Source organism: Mustela erminea, chromosome 11 (genome assembly GCF_009829155.1).
Source record: "Mustela erminea isolate mMusErm1 chromosome 11, mMusErm1.Pri, whole genome shotgun sequence".
Taxonomy (NCBI): domain Eukaryota; kingdom Metazoa; phylum Chordata; class Mammalia; order Carnivora; family Mustelidae; genus Mustela; species Mustela erminea.
This window is the reverse complement of record NC_045624.1, coordinates 87,455,039-87,470,157: the sequence shown is the minus strand read 5'-3', so window position 1 is coordinate 87,470,157 and position 15,119 is coordinate 87,455,039. Positions and strand designations below refer to the sequence as shown.

General features: G+C 42.0%; 1 protein-coding gene across 11 annotated transcripts in view; it reads left to right on the top strand.

Moving 5' to 3' along the window:
* SRPK2 (SRSF protein kinase 2) overlaps window positions 1–15,119 on the top strand; it is a 251,972-nt gene that overhangs the window by 80,505 nt on the left and 156,348 nt on the right. Inside the window, exon 1 of one of the 11 annotated variants that reach the window (XM_032305492.1) lies at window positions 12,657–12,705. The exons of the other annotated variants lie outside the window; for them this stretch is intronic. Within the exon in view, the coding sequence (XP_032161383.1) occupies window positions 12,663–12,705 (43 nt within the window). The 5' untranslated portion in view covers window positions 12,657–12,662. Of the gene's footprint in view, window positions 1–12,656; window positions 12,706–15,119 lie in introns of those variants that run through there. 11 annotated transcript variants of the gene reach the window in all.

Here is a 15,119-nt window from a genome sequence, read left to right as displayed (position 1 = left end):
TGAAACCAGATGGGATCAGGAGGGAGACAAACTGTAAGAGACTCTTAATCTCACAAAACAAACTGAGGGTTGCTGGGGGGGAGGGGGTAGGGATAGGGTGGCTGGGTGATGGACATTGGGGAGGGTATGTGCTATGGTGAGTGCTGTGAAATGTGTAAGCCTGATGATTCAAAAGCCTGTACCCCTGGGGCAAATAATACATCACATGTTAATAAAAATAATTTAATAAAAAATACATTTATTTATTTGAGAGCGTGAAAGTGCGTGTGAGCCAGGGGAGGTGCAGAAGAAGAGGGAGAGAGCTCCCCACTGAGCATGAAGCCCAGCTCAAGGCTGGGTCATGACCTGAGCCAACTCAAGACCCCGAGATCATGACCTGAGCCAAAACCAAAAGTCTGATGCTCAACCAACTGAGCCGCCCAGGCACCCCTAGTTTTTGATTTTAAAAATTTTATCGAAAATGAGAAGATAATATAAAAATAAGCACTAATAATGATTTAGTTAAAACACATTATAGAATATTATAGCACCAAATCTCAAATTTTAAAGATCAGAAAGTTGAGGCCAGATTAGTTTTGGCATCTCTCCCAAAGTTTACAGAATGAATACAGGCTAGGACTGAACCCAGGTCTTAGGGCTCCGAAGTCCAGTGCTGGTTGTGGGAGGGTGTGCTTGCCTTGAGTTGCTACAGATGTTGGGAGTAATGAAGACTGAGGATTACCTGTTGATTTGGTAATCTGTATTAGCAAGCTTTGTTGAATGCTTGCTCTCTCAAGGATGTCGAGTTTGACTTATGAGTTGAGAAAGGGAGACCCTTGCCATCAAGGCCATAGCGAGGGATAAGGGAACATGAGCCTTTGCAGACATGAGAAGTGATAGGCTTCTTGAGGTGACCCATAAGGTCTGTTTGAACTCCTCCAGCTGACCCTCTAGCAAACCGGTTGTAGCACTTCCCCCCACCCCTCGGGTAGAAGCTGTGCAAGTGGGTTTTGGAGTGTGGGCCATGTGGGGTGGTGAACTTCCTTAACGTTAGGGATAGGATGGAAGAAAGTGTTGGTATTTCAGTTGAAAAAAGTATTATTTGTCCTGCAGATAACAAATATAAGTCTTTACTGTTCTGAGCATCGATACAGTTTTGTCCAGATAGCAATTGACTTTATCTTTATAAGGTTCATGTTTTCTTTATTAATTTCTGACAAGTTGGTTCACCAACATCGTTTACAGAAAGGTTATTAAAATGTGGACTTCTCCAAACAGAAGTTCTATTCTTCATTCTAACTATATGGAAAATAATTCATTTAAAAAATTATGTGGCTGGAAAAGGGGCTGTTCACAATGTTGAGATGGGACAAAGCCCTTAGTTGAGAGTGTTGTGGGAACTTGAAGTATCAGGCTCTCCCACCTGAACCCACTCAGCAATGAGGATGGGGACTTGAGAACAGCGGCCCCACCTCCATGTAGCCCTGCAGAATATGAACACTGGAGGAACAAGGGCCTCTGGTCCCCGGGGCCTGTGGGAGAAGTCACGTCATCAGGGCTGCTGGTCAGGTTTGGGCAGGCAGTCCTCTCAGAGCCGGGACAGAGGTTGTGGGGATCGGCTGATGGTTGTTAAGTTCCAGTGGGCAGTGGGGGGAGGGCACTGGGAATTAAGGCATATTAGTTGTGCTGGTGCCATCAGTAACTTGGGCTGACAGAACTGAGCAGTGTCCGGACCGGTGGGTAAGCAGTGCTAGCTGAATGGGGGCTGTTGCTGGTTCTCTTGATGGCCGTGAGAGCCGGGTGCTAGGAGGACACGTGAAGGCCTCCTGGGAGACAAGCTGTGCTGGGGGCCTGTCTGCACCTCCTCTCTCCCCTGCTGGGCCTGGGCGCAGTCACTTGGACCTGCTCTAGGGTGGGGTGGACACCTTATTCTGAGCCACACTATCCTGAAAGCGTCTTTATTTGATAATTTTGTTTGCTTTTATAGACTCAGAAATACTATTACACTGTAGTAGTGATTGAATTTCATAGCTTACTTGTGTAGTTTTTAGCTTTTAGCTTTCAGGTTTTTAGCTTTTTAGTCCCCTCAAATGGCTTGCCAGAAATGCCTGCCATGCATAGGGAGTCTAGAAGAATCCCCGCCCCCAGCTGTTTCCTAAACCACCCTTGTTCTTTGAATCTTTGTATATTGCTCATGGTGTTTCCTCTTCCTAGGATGTTGTTCTCTGCCTGAGCTTTTGCTCGGCATGAACTAGCCCTCTACCAGCTGCTGGGTGCCTTCTCCTGCTTTGTACTTGGACACAGTCTGTTCTTACACTGCTTACCTTGTATTTTAGTGAGTTGATTATTTGTCTGTATTAGTTTGTGCCTTCTTACTTACCCTTATATCCCTAGGCCAAATATAGGTGCCCGGAAAACATTTTCAAATAAATCCTCTCATAAGGGCCAGTACTATTTTTTTTTTCATTTTATTTTAATTCCAGTATAGTTAACACAGTGTTATATTGGTTCCAGTTGCACAATATAGTGATTCAGCAATTCCCTGTGTTAGCTTGTGCTCATCACAAGTGACCTCCTTAACCCCCCTCACCCATTTAGCCCATGTCCCACTCTTTATCAATCCTCAGTTTGCTCTCTGTTGTTAAAAAAGTCTCTTCTAGGGACTCCTGGGTGGCTCAGTTGGTTGGACGACTGCCTTCGGCTCAGGTCATGATCCCGGAATCCCGGGATCGAGTCCCGCATCAGGCTCCCAGCTCCATGGAGAGTCTGCTTCTCCCTCTGACCTTCTCCTCGCTCATGCTCTCTCTCACTGTCGCTCTCTCAAGTAAATAAATAAAATCTTTAAAAAAATAAAAAATAAAAAATAAAAAAGTCTCTTCTAAAAATTATGTATTTATTTGAGGGAGAGCAAGTGAGTGAGTGTGCGTGTGCACATGAGGTGGGGGATGGGGGAGTGTGGGCAGAGGGAGAGGGAAAGAGAGAATTTTTTTTTTTTAAAGATTTTATTTATTTATTTGACAGAGAACACAAGTAGGCAGAGAGGCAGGCAGAGAGAGAGGAGGAAGCAGGCTCCCCGCTGAGCAGAGAGCCCAATGCGGGACTCGATCCCAGGACCCTGAGATCATGACCTGAGCTGAAGGCAGCGGCTTAACCCACTGAGCCACCCAGGCACCCGGAAAGAGAGAATTTTAAGCAAGCTCCATGCCCAGCACAGATCCCAACTAGGACTTGATCTCAAGACTCTGAGATCATGACTGAGCTGAAATCAAGATTTGGACGCTTAACCAATTGAGCCACCCAGGCGCTCTCATCATTGAGTTTCTTACGGTTTGTTTTGCGCTCTCTTTTTAGCCCTGCCCATATGTTCATCTGTTTTCTTTCTTAAATTCCAAATTTTATGGTGTCTGTCTCTTGACTTAGCATAATACACTCTAGCTCCATCTACATTGTTGCAAATGTCAAGATTTTGATGATTGAGTAATGTTTTGTTATATAACAAAACATTACTCAATCATCAAAATCTTGACATTTGCAACAATGTAGATTATATATATATATATACACAAATATATATATATATACAACCCCTCCACATCGTCTTTATCCATTCATCATTTGATGGACATTTGGGCTTTTCCATAATTAGGCTATTGTTGATAGTGCCGCTGTAAACATGCGCCTACATGTCCCCTTCGAATTTGTGTTCTTACATTCTTTGGGTAAATACACAGCACTGCCATTGCTGGGTCATAGGGTAATTCCATTTTTAACTTTCTTAGGAACCCACCATATAGTTTTCCAGAGTGGCTGCACCAGTTTGCATTCCCACCAACGGTGTAGGAGGGTTTCCCTTTCTCCACGTCCTTAGAAGGCCAGAACTTTGGATCAAGCCATAAAAATAAAAAAAGTAGTTGATACCTTGCTCAACATACAAAAATTAGCTCAAATGGATTATAGAGTTAAATGCAAAACTACAAGTTACTAGAAGAAAACATTTGGAGAAAACCTTTGTGGCTCGAGTGAGGCAAAGACTTCTTAAGTAAACCCAAAGCATAATCCATTAAAAAATATATATATATAAATTGGACTTAAAGTCATTTCCTCTTTGAAAGACATTCTTGGGGTGCCTGGGTGGCTCAGTCCGTTAAGCATCTGAGTGTTGGTTTCTGCTTGGGTCATGATCTTGGGGTCCTGGAATCAGGCGTAAATCGTCTCTGTGCTTAGTGGGGAGTCTGGATTCTCTTTCTCCCTCTGCTCCTCCCCCTGTTCATGCTCTCTCTGTCTCTCTCTCAATAATCTTTTTTTTAAAAAAAGATTTTATTTACTTGACAGAGACCCAGTGAGAGAGGGAACACAAGCAGGGAGCCTAGGCAAGGGAGAAGCAGGTTTCCCGCCAAGCAGGGACCCAGAAGTGGGGCTCGATCCCAGGACCGTGGGGCTTGCTCCCAGGACCCTGGGATCATGAACTGATTTGAAGGTAGATGCTCGACGACAGAGCCACCCAGACTTCCCTCAATAAATAAATCTTTAAAAAAAGAAAAAAAGAAAAGATAGAAAGACATTGTTAAGATAACAAAAAGAGAAGCCACAAACTAGTAGGAGATATTTACAAATCATCTATCTGGTATAGGACTTTTTTCTAGGATATATGTAGAGAGCTTTGCAAACTCAGGAAAAGAGACCAATTAAAAAATGGGCAAAAGATCTGACATTTCAGTAAAGCAGATGTATAGATGGCAAATAAGCGCATGAAAAGATGGCCATTTTATCAGTCATTAGAGAAATGTAAATTGAATCATGAGATACCTCCATACACCTTTCAGAATAGTTAGAATAGAAAGAAACTGGCTATACCTTGTGCTGGTGAGGACGTGGACCCAATGGACCCCTCACACATCATACCATATGACCCATTCCTGGGTTTTACCCAAGTGAAATAAAAACTTACATTAATATAAAAACCTGTGCACTAATTTTATAGCAGCTTTTTTTTTTTAAAAAATTTAAACAATTGCCAAAAAACGGTAACCATTCAGATCTCTATCAACTGGTGAATGGAGAAACAAATGGTGATACATCAGTACAGTGGAATGCTGCTCAGCAGGAGCAAGAAATGGACTGCTGATAACCACTAAAACCAATGGGTGAATCTAAAAGGTGTTAAGCCTTGGGGCCCGTGGGTGGCTCAGTCAGTTAAGCACCGATTTTTTGTTTTGGCTCAGATCATGATCTCAGGTCTTGGGATTGAGCCCACATCAGGCTCCCTGCTCTGCAGGGAGTCTCCTTGAGGATTTTTCTCTCTCGCTATCTCTGCCCCTGCTCTCACTCTCTGCCTCTCTCTCTCTCTCTCTCAAGTAAATAAGTAAATCTTTGAAAAAAAGAAAGAAAAGTGTTATGCTTGTGAAAGAAGCCAGACTTAAAAACCTGAGGACTGTACAATTGCATTTGTATAGGGAAAGGCAAGACAGTAGGACAGAAAGCAGATCAGTGGTTGCTATGGGTCATGGGTGGGGAGAGGGTGGCTGTAGGGGTGCATGGAGGAACTGTTTTAGGCCTGGAACTCTTCTTTATCTTGTCGGTGGGGTTGGCACACAACTGTGTTTGTTTTGCACCGAACACAGAGAACTGAAAGCTAAATGTGAATTTTACCATGTGTGAATTATACCTTAATTCAAAAAGAAAATCAAAGTAATTGATACAGGTGATTATCAAAAGTTTTGTTAACTCTCTTAAAACTTCACAGGTTTGGGGAAATAGTTTGCCAGAATGTGATCACCTCTGAAAGCCTTTCTGTTGACTGTTGTGAGGGCCTCTGCTTCATCACTTGCCAAAGTGGGCAACCAAGGAGGTAGGCTGGAGGGTGTTGCCATGTGTTAAAGATGAGTGTGGTTTGAGAAATTTGCGAACGTTGAGCAAGACAACGTTAAATCCAGTAGATGTGGCAAAGGCACAACAGATGCGCTGTGTCCTGCCTGGCGTTCCAGCAGCCGTGACTCCTGTGTAGCGTATAGAGCCGGCCTGTGTCATTTCATTCCGTCAGTGTATCATCAAACTCACCATAAGAGTAAAGGTCTGTGATTGGCAGTTGATTTGCTATTTCCAACAGTCTGTTGGTTTTCATGTTTTGTTTCTAAAATAGGTGACAGTTCTGTCACACCTGTGAGTTATTGTTACTGAAGATTCCCTCGAGTCCTGTCCAGTGACTGTGAGGAGCTCAGTCAGTATTCTTAGTCTCTACATTTTTTGGTTAGTTTATGGCCCTTGAACCCCACCATAAACGTTATCGAGAACCTGCTGTAAAGATCGTGAGAGGCGCTTTGTAGTAGCGGCTTCTGGAGCCAGGTTACCTGGCTCTGTCTGTCAGCTCTACCGTTTATCAGCTGTGTGGCCTTGGGCACAATTACTAAATTCTCTGTGCAGTTGTTTCCTCGTCAGTACGTGAGGGGAGGGTGATAATTACAGTACCAGCTCCAGGGGGTTTGTGTGGATTAGCTGAGCTAATAACGTGGGAAGCCCCCCCAGCAGGTAAGGGATAGCCGTTAGCTGCCGTTGTTGTTAGCAGTCCTCATCTGTGGGCGCAGGGTGTCGTGCGCCTTCTTATGTGCTCGTATCCAAGAGCGGCTGTGATGCTTTTTCACCCTTGGGCTTCCGGAGACTGGATTTCTTTACTTTTTGCAAAGCCAGTGGACTTACCTCTTATTTTCTTTCCTGTTTCCCTGAAGTTTCTTTCTGTCTTCATTGCATATTTGATTTTTAGTCAATATGTTTGTTACATTTGGAATCTGTCTTCTAAAGACTCATTGCTGGCGCACTTGGGTGGCTCAGTGGGTTAAGCCTCTGCCTTCGACTCGGGTCATGATCTTGGGGTCCTGGGATCGAGCCCCACATCAGGCTCTCTGCTCGGTGGGGAGCCTGCTTCCCCTCTCTCTCTGCCTGCCTCTCTGCCTGCTTGTGATCTCTCTCTCTTTGTGAAATAAATAAAATCTTAAAAAAAAAAAAGACTCATTGCCTTGAGAAATATGAGATGGAACTAAATGTATCTCTTAAATCGGGAGCAAGGGAATGTGGCTATAAATTGAGATTTGGAAACTTGGTACATTTAGAGGACTGAATATCAGAAATCAAAAGAACAGATTGTTTGCTTCTTTGTGTACTATGTTGCTTTTTGAGAAATTGTGTCTTTTATGCAGATAAGTGCTCTCTCAGCACAAAGCTAATTGTGTTGGTCAGAGTATTTTGAAGATACTTGTTAAAAAAAGCACTTGTGGAATGGTTTGTGGAGTGGCTCTGAGGTTTCACAGAGTATTCTTGTTCTCCTCAGACCCATTCTTTTGTAGGACAAAATAAGATTTGTCTTTTAAGCTTGATGATAGCAAACCAGTTTACTACACTTTTCTTCCTGTGGGATTAAATTAGGTAGTTTTCATTAGAGGTTCTCAAACTACCAACTGATTTGCTGGCAGTGACAATATCCTCTATACCAAGAATCCGAGGGAACTTTTGCCGCCTCTCTTACTACCCGAGTAAGACTTCTTCATTGTGGAACCTGAACCATGACTCCCATTTCCACTCCTCAGTCCCTGGCAACCTTTGTTTTATTTTTGTCCTAACTTACTTATTCTAGGTACTTCATGTAAGTGGAATTATATTTGTTCTTTTCTGTTTGACTTATTTCATTTAGCAGGTTTTTAAGCTTCATCCATGTTGTAACGTGTCAGAATTTCCATCTTTTTTTTTTTTTTTTACAGCCGAGTGTTATTCCACAAATCCAATAATATAATTAAATAATACATTTAACCCAGTATCTCAAAATCCTGTATCAAGAGGTATTCTGTATAAAAATATTAATGGACTATTTTTCATTTTCTTTTTATGCTAAGTGCATCTCTGTTGGGAGTAGCCACCGTTCAAGTGCCCAGTGGCCAAATGGGGCTGATGATTTCTGTATTGGACGGTGAAGGTCTAGAATAAAGGATGATTACTTAAAATTATTAAGCAGCACAAAATTTTTTTTTAAAGAAGAAGAATATTTGCTGAAAAACAATTTTAGAGGAGAGTATAGTCCTCCACTACAGAAAAAGAGGATTTAAAAAATAACAAAGACTCAGACCTGTCTCTTCCTTTGTTTCAGACTTCATAAGGGTTAAAAGCCTTTAGAGGAAGAAATACTTAACTCTGAATTTCTTTTTGCCAGAACCTTGATGAGTAGATGTAAAGAACTCTTGACAGGATTTTTGATTCACGCTGTCCTAAATACAGTGCTGGTAAACCATAGGTAATTAACATTTTGCGTAGAAAAATTGAACACGGAGTAGAGCCTGGTCCTGAAGGACCAGGAATTGCAGTGGGTGCCGTGTGGCTTGATGAAAAACTCCTGCCCAAACTCTGAGATGTTTCTTTTCCATCCCATTCCCTGAACTTCGGGGATTGTGCTTGATGTATGCCAAGCACTCAGGGCTGCTGTCGGGCACGAGGGGCACACGGGATTATAGACTGGAGGTGCCCCATGGCAGCCTGCCCGTGTTTGGGTCTGCCGCGTGCTGCCTTCCCTGTAGGGGCTGGGTTAGGCGTGCACCCTGGTTCCGGCACAGGCAGGCCCCAGGGAGCCCAGCATCTTGCGGATAGTGCACCCTGGCGAGAGAAGCCCAAAAGGAATAATGCATTCCGTGCCTCAGGAATCTGGGTTTCGGACACGGAGAGATTGGGCCAGTTTGATAGGGCTGCTGTGTCACGTGGCTAGCATTGGCTTCAGAGTTTGACTCACCTGGGGCCACGTTCTGTGTCTGCCGTGAAATGGCTGCACGACTTTAGACCTGTTGTCACCTTACCTTTGCCCCTCCCTTACTCATCTGCAAAATAGGCGGGACAGTTGTATCTGTCTCATAGTGTCTTATGAAGATAAAGATGTGTTATCCTTGCACCTTCGGGAGTTACCGTTGACGTTGTAATGCAGAACGGGTTCCTGTCGTCACCATAAGGTGAAGAGCCTGGAATACTTCTATATTCCATGTGCATGATGCAGGTCTAGAGCTAGTCACTTGGGAAGGAATGAAATGGATGCTCAAAGAGCAGCAGATGTACTGTGGCAGTGGGACCCTCAAAAAAGTGCGCCTAGAACTGTTTTTATATGAGCCTTAAATGTCTAGGACCCAGAAACATTCAAGTGTTAGAGTTTAAAGAAAACTTGATGTACAGTGTGGGAAACTGTCTATAGTGCACTCACAAGGTTGGAATGAGCCGGTGGGAAGGGCCCACATGCAGCCCCTGTAAGGTACAACAAAGCAAAGCTGTAAGAAGCTTAAAGCACTGTCCTAACCTGGAGCCTTGGTGCCGAAGCCGACCTTCTGCTACCACTCAGAGATCCGTGAGGGTGGTTGAGTAGTGCTTAGAACAGAAGTCTCTGAGGGAGTGAAGTGAATGTTTCAATCCAGAATGGCTTAAGTAAGGTAAGGCACATAGTCTTTCAGCTCTCACGAGCACATGGCTGTCCAGGGTCACTCATTCCTTGAAGGCCAGGGGCCGAGCTTCGCCAGTGTTCAGAGGAGGGAAAGCAGGGGAAACTGGTTAAGAACTGGTGAAAAGTTAAAAACGTTGAAAAAGTATACAATCATTCATGTGTTGTAATACATGAAATACAAATATAAGTGCTTTTTGTTTTTGTTTTTTGTTTTTTTTGTTTTTCTTTGTTTTCAAGAAAGGGAGAGGGGCAGAGGCAGAGGGAGAGAGCACAAGAGACTCTTAAGCGGACTCCATACTGAGCAGGAGCCCGGCATGGGACTCGATCTCACAGTCCTGACCTAAAAATCAAGAACTGAACACCTAACCAACTGAGTTAGCTAACCAACCCCGTAAGTTTGAAGAATAGTAAAATAGGCGCCTGAATACCTCACTTTCCCAAAAGAAGTAGAATGCTCTCAGTCCACATATTTCCCCCATCCCCCCTTCTTTGTTATTGGTCCAGTTTTCAGAGAATTAGGCTTTAGAAAAAGGAAAAAGCAAATTACTTCAGATGAGTTAAAAACACATTGGCTAGCATATTTCAGTATAAATCGAGAAACCATTTTATTAAAGTAATGATATGACTGGAAGGAAGTTATATATATGTATATGTATATGTATATGTATATATAAATATATATTTAAAGATTTTATTTATTTATTTATTTATTTGTCAGAGAAAAGGAAAGAGAGAGCACACAAGCAGGTAGAGAGGCAGGCAGAGGTGGAGAGAGCAAGGAGCTCAGCTCCTGCTGAGCAGGGAGCCCAATGCGGGACTCGATCCCAGGACCCTGGGATCATAACCTGAGCTGAAGGCAGCGGGTTAACCCCCTGAGCCACCCAGGTGTCCTGGAAGTTATATTTTTAATAAAAACAAGACTAGGGCACTAGTCTTGTAGGGCACACTGGGGGGCCCAGTCATTAAGGGTCTGCTTTCGGCTCAGGTCATGATCCTTGGGTCCTGGGATCAAGCCCCGCCATCAGGCTCCCTGCTTGATGGGAAGCCTGCTTCTCCCTCTCCCACTCCCTTTGCTTGTGTTCCCTCTCTCGCCTTGTCTCTCTCTCAAAAAAATTAAAAAAAAAATCTAAAAAAAAGAGAAAGCAAGACTAGAATTTCTTAACCCTCTGTTCTTGAGCCATTTTATACTTAGCTCTTCATTGCGGTGGTTCTTTTGTGGGACGTGTTTTTTGCTATGTAATTGCACTGGCACTTCAGTTTCTCAAGCTCATGCCTTTCCCCTCTGCACTGTCTAAAAAAGAACGCAGACATTCCATGACTCTGCTTACACAATTTAGTTGTCTTACCCTTGTCCATCGGCTTCTGCGTTTCTTCTCTAGCGCAGCCTGTAGGCTCACTGCATCCATTGGCTGGAACCTGATCATTTTTGGACTGCTAAGTTACATTTTTAGATATATATATATTTTTAATTCACCAATTTGTCTCAGGAATTTTATTTTGTTTTAAGAGCCTGCTCATGATAGACTTAGAAGGGACAGACTGAATTTAGTTTTTAAAGCTAGTTTTAAATGCAATTTGTACAACCTTCATAAGATTCCCTTTCTTATGATAGTACGGTGTCAGAAGAATTTTGCTGTCCCCCCTCCCCTTTCAGTATAACACTCTCAGGATTCTAACAGACATTGCTTTGATCTTGATTAAACTGTGAATTTTATTTGAAAGTGAAAATTGGCATTTTGGAGGCTATTTATAAGGGTGTGATGACAGTCTTCTTGCAGAATGTCCATTTGAAAGCTGGATAATCACAAAAGGGGTTTGTTTTAAATGGAATATCATTTGGCAACACTTAATGTCATTTAAGAAAATCATTTTTAATTACACAAATAATACCTATAAAAGTTTAATGCACATAAGTGTAAAATTCTCTGGCTGCCATTTCCTTGTTCCTCATTTCACCTGCAGAAGTAAGGAAGACCTTTTTCTAATCATTTTGGAATATACTCTTCCCATTTATATGTATATACATATACACAAATAGGTACACCTGCGAAAATACACGTGTATTAACAAAAGTAGTATTATACTGTGTGTATTCTTCAAGCTGCAGTTTTAGTTTTATATAGATCATTCAGTAAATGGAGATCTACCTCATTCTTTTCAAATGCTGTGTGGGATGAATGTACCATAGTTCGTTTATCAATTGGGTTGTTAACCATTACATGCCGTGGCATACAGCATTCTGATGAGCGTCTTTGTGTGATTCTCCTAGGCCACATGAGACTGTTTCTCTGGCTTAGGTTTGGAAGAAGTGGAGTTGCTGGATTGTTAACTATCTAGCATTCCCTATATTGAAGTCAATAAATAGAATATTGTTTGGCATGATTGGCCCATTTGTGCTTGTGAAATGATTTTTTTTTTCTTTTTAATACTGTCGTTTTAGTTAAATAAGGAGGACAGGGGCCAAGTGTAAAACCAGTGATTCTCAGCACTGGCTGTGCATCAGAATTACCTCTAGGACTTTGTCGGCATCATCACCCTAAGAGAGTGATTTCGTAGGTCTGCAAATAAGCGCACACAGCCCTTAGGATGAAGAGGAAAATTAAATACAAGAAGTACATCCCAAGACTTTCTTAGAGTGCCCAAGTTACCCAGTACTGGCTCAGGACTTAGCTTGCCCCATAAAATGCAATCAAATTATAGCCAAAAAATTGGACTTTCTTTCAACTCTTAATATAAGTTAATGGCCTTACCCCGCAAATGCTTAACACATAAATGATTATTTTAAGATTGACAGAGAGGAAGAAATTTTTCTTCTGTGGAAAAATTTGAGAACATTTTAAATGGGCCACACAGAGAGCATAATGGTTGAGGGCCCAGACAATGTGCAGAGGCCGCTGCGGTTCAGATTCCCCCTCTACTGGCTTTATGAACAGTGGCAAGTTACTGGGCCTTTCTGTACCTCAGTTTCCCTATCTGCAAAATGGGGTTAATGATTAATATTGATCTTACAGGGGTATGAGATTATTAAGAATTATTACAGAAAGCAAATGAGCTCCTGACACATTGTGGTTGGTATGAAATATTAGTTGTTACTGTTGTTACTCTTGCTGCTAGTTATCACAGAGACAATTATGAATGCTAATGTCTTAATCTTTAGGTATTGTTTCATGCTCAAAATACTTGTTTTCTAATGACTAGAAACCAGCAACTCGATACATGCTCAGAGATGATAAGGATGAAGAACTTGTACTCTGGAATATCGATTCAAGGTCACTATGATGTAACAAAATGAAGGTTTTCTGTTTCCTTGATATGTTTAAGTCCCAGTTTGTTGATTTTTGCATATTAAAATGGAGAACTAGTTGAGGTTTTTTTCTATGTAATTGGTAGGAAATCCCACAGACAAAAATAAAGTAGCCTGTATTTGATTTGCTAAAGTATTTGTGGTACTTCGTAACATTTTGTAAAGCAACAAAGCCTTGGAAGTAGGCTTTACTATTGCTTGCCTCTGTTAAAGATTTTTATAGACATAAGGGAGGACTGATGCTTGAGGTGAGAATTTTAGGACTTACAAATGAGAAAGGTGATAATTGGCTAAGTTCCTGAGGGGGACTGTGTGGGTGGAAAGATACACATTGAATTGTGGAGAATTGACAAGTCTCATAAATAGCGCCATGAAGTTGAATATTGTTTCCAGAGCATGACATAAGGTTTTAAAAATTTGCTTTTCACTCTGATTCACCTGTTGAATCTCATATTTTAGCTTTGGCTGTATAGTTGGTTATATTCTACCATATGGAAAAGAGGACTTCTTCGTCTGGCATGAAAAGCCCCACCAGGGTCTCTGGTGTTATCTCCTACGAGTACCTCCTTGGCTCTCGCCAGTCACCAAAACAGCTCAGATTATCCACACAACAGGGGTCTTTCTGGCTTTATTTCTGTCATTTTCCTGTTGGGAGTGGACTTTTCTGCACCTGGCAGAGTCCTCTAACCCTAGTAATGAAGGTCAAATGCCTTCTTTGGCCATTCCCTCTGCCCAGTTCAGTCATCTCCCCTCTGCAGGCTGAAGCTCAGCTTCAGAGCTCCATGGTCCAGGTTCTCATACTGGCTCAGCAACATACTAGCTCTGAAACCTTAATTTTTTTTTGTTTTTTTGTTTTTTGATATAAAATTCATAGGTCACCTTTTCCATGATTTTAAAGTTTACGTTTCAGTGGTTTTTAGAATGCCTATAATCTCGTAAAGACATTGCCATTACCTAATTCCAGATCATGTTTGTCATTCTAAAAAGGAACTCTTCGTGCATTAGAGCAGACACTCTGCATTTTCCTTCTCCTCGCCTGCCCTTAGGGCTACTTACTGTCTCTCTAGATATCCCTGTTGTGGACATTTCATGTAAATGGAATCATGCAATTCGTGTTTTCTGTCTGGCTTATTTTACTCTCCATAATGTGTCAGGATTTATCCGTGTGGTAGCATGAATCTTTAGCTACATTTCTCTTATGTATGGATATACCACATTTCATTTATCTGTTCATCAGCTGATGGATATATGGGTTGCTGACAGTTTCTGAATGTTATGAGTAACACTTGTCTATTCGTTTTGTGAAAAGTATGAGCATATGTTTTCATTTCTCCTGGGTATATACTGAGGAGGGGAATTGTTGGGTCATGTGGTAACACTTGGTTGAACTTTCTGAAGAACTGACAGATTGTTTTCCAAAGTCGCTGTGCTGGTTAACGTTCCCACCAACAGTAAATGAAGTTTCCAAATTCTCCACATCCTTGCCAACACTTGCTGCTGTCTTTTTGATTATAGCCATCTTAGTGGGGGATAAAGTGATATTTCATTGTTCGTTTTTGCATTTTCCTGATGACAAATGACATTGAGTATCTTCTCATGTACTAACTAGCCATTTGTGTTTTTTTTCTTTAGACATGTCTGTTAGATCTTTTTTGCCCATTAAAATTTTTTTTTAAATTGTTGAATTTAAGAATTCTTTATATATTCAGGATTCTGTTTTTTTTTTTTTAAGGTTTTTATTTGACACACACACACAGCACAAGTAGGCAGAGCAGTAGGCAGATGGAGAGGGAGAAGTAGGCTCTCTGCTGATCAGGGAGCCCGATGTGGGGCTTGATCCCAGGACCCTGAGATCATGACCTGAGCCTAAGGCAGTATCTCAAGCAACTGACTAACCTAGGCTCTCCAGGATTCTGGTTCTTTATCAGATATATGATGTGCAAATATTTACTCCCATTCTGTGGATTACCTTTTTTTCCCTTGATACTGTTTTTTTTTTTTTTTTTTAGGATTTTAATTATTTATTTGACAGAGAGAGATCACAAGCAGGCAGAGAGGCAGGCAGAGAGAGGAGGGAAGCAGGCTCCCTGTTGAGCAGAGAGACTGATGTGGGGCTCGATCCCAGGACCCTGAGATCATGACTTGAGCCGAGGCAGAGGCTTAACCCACTGAGCCACCCAGGTGCCCCTGATAACTATTTTTTGATGCACAAAAGTTTGTAATTCTTAAAGTGTTCAGTTTATCTATTTTAGTTTTTTTGTACTTTTTGTGTCATGTTTAAAAAGCCCACTTAGGGGTGCCTGGGTGGCTCAGTGGGTTGGGCTGCTGCCTTTGGCTCGGGTCATGATCCCAGGGTCCTGGGATCAAGCCTCGCTTCGG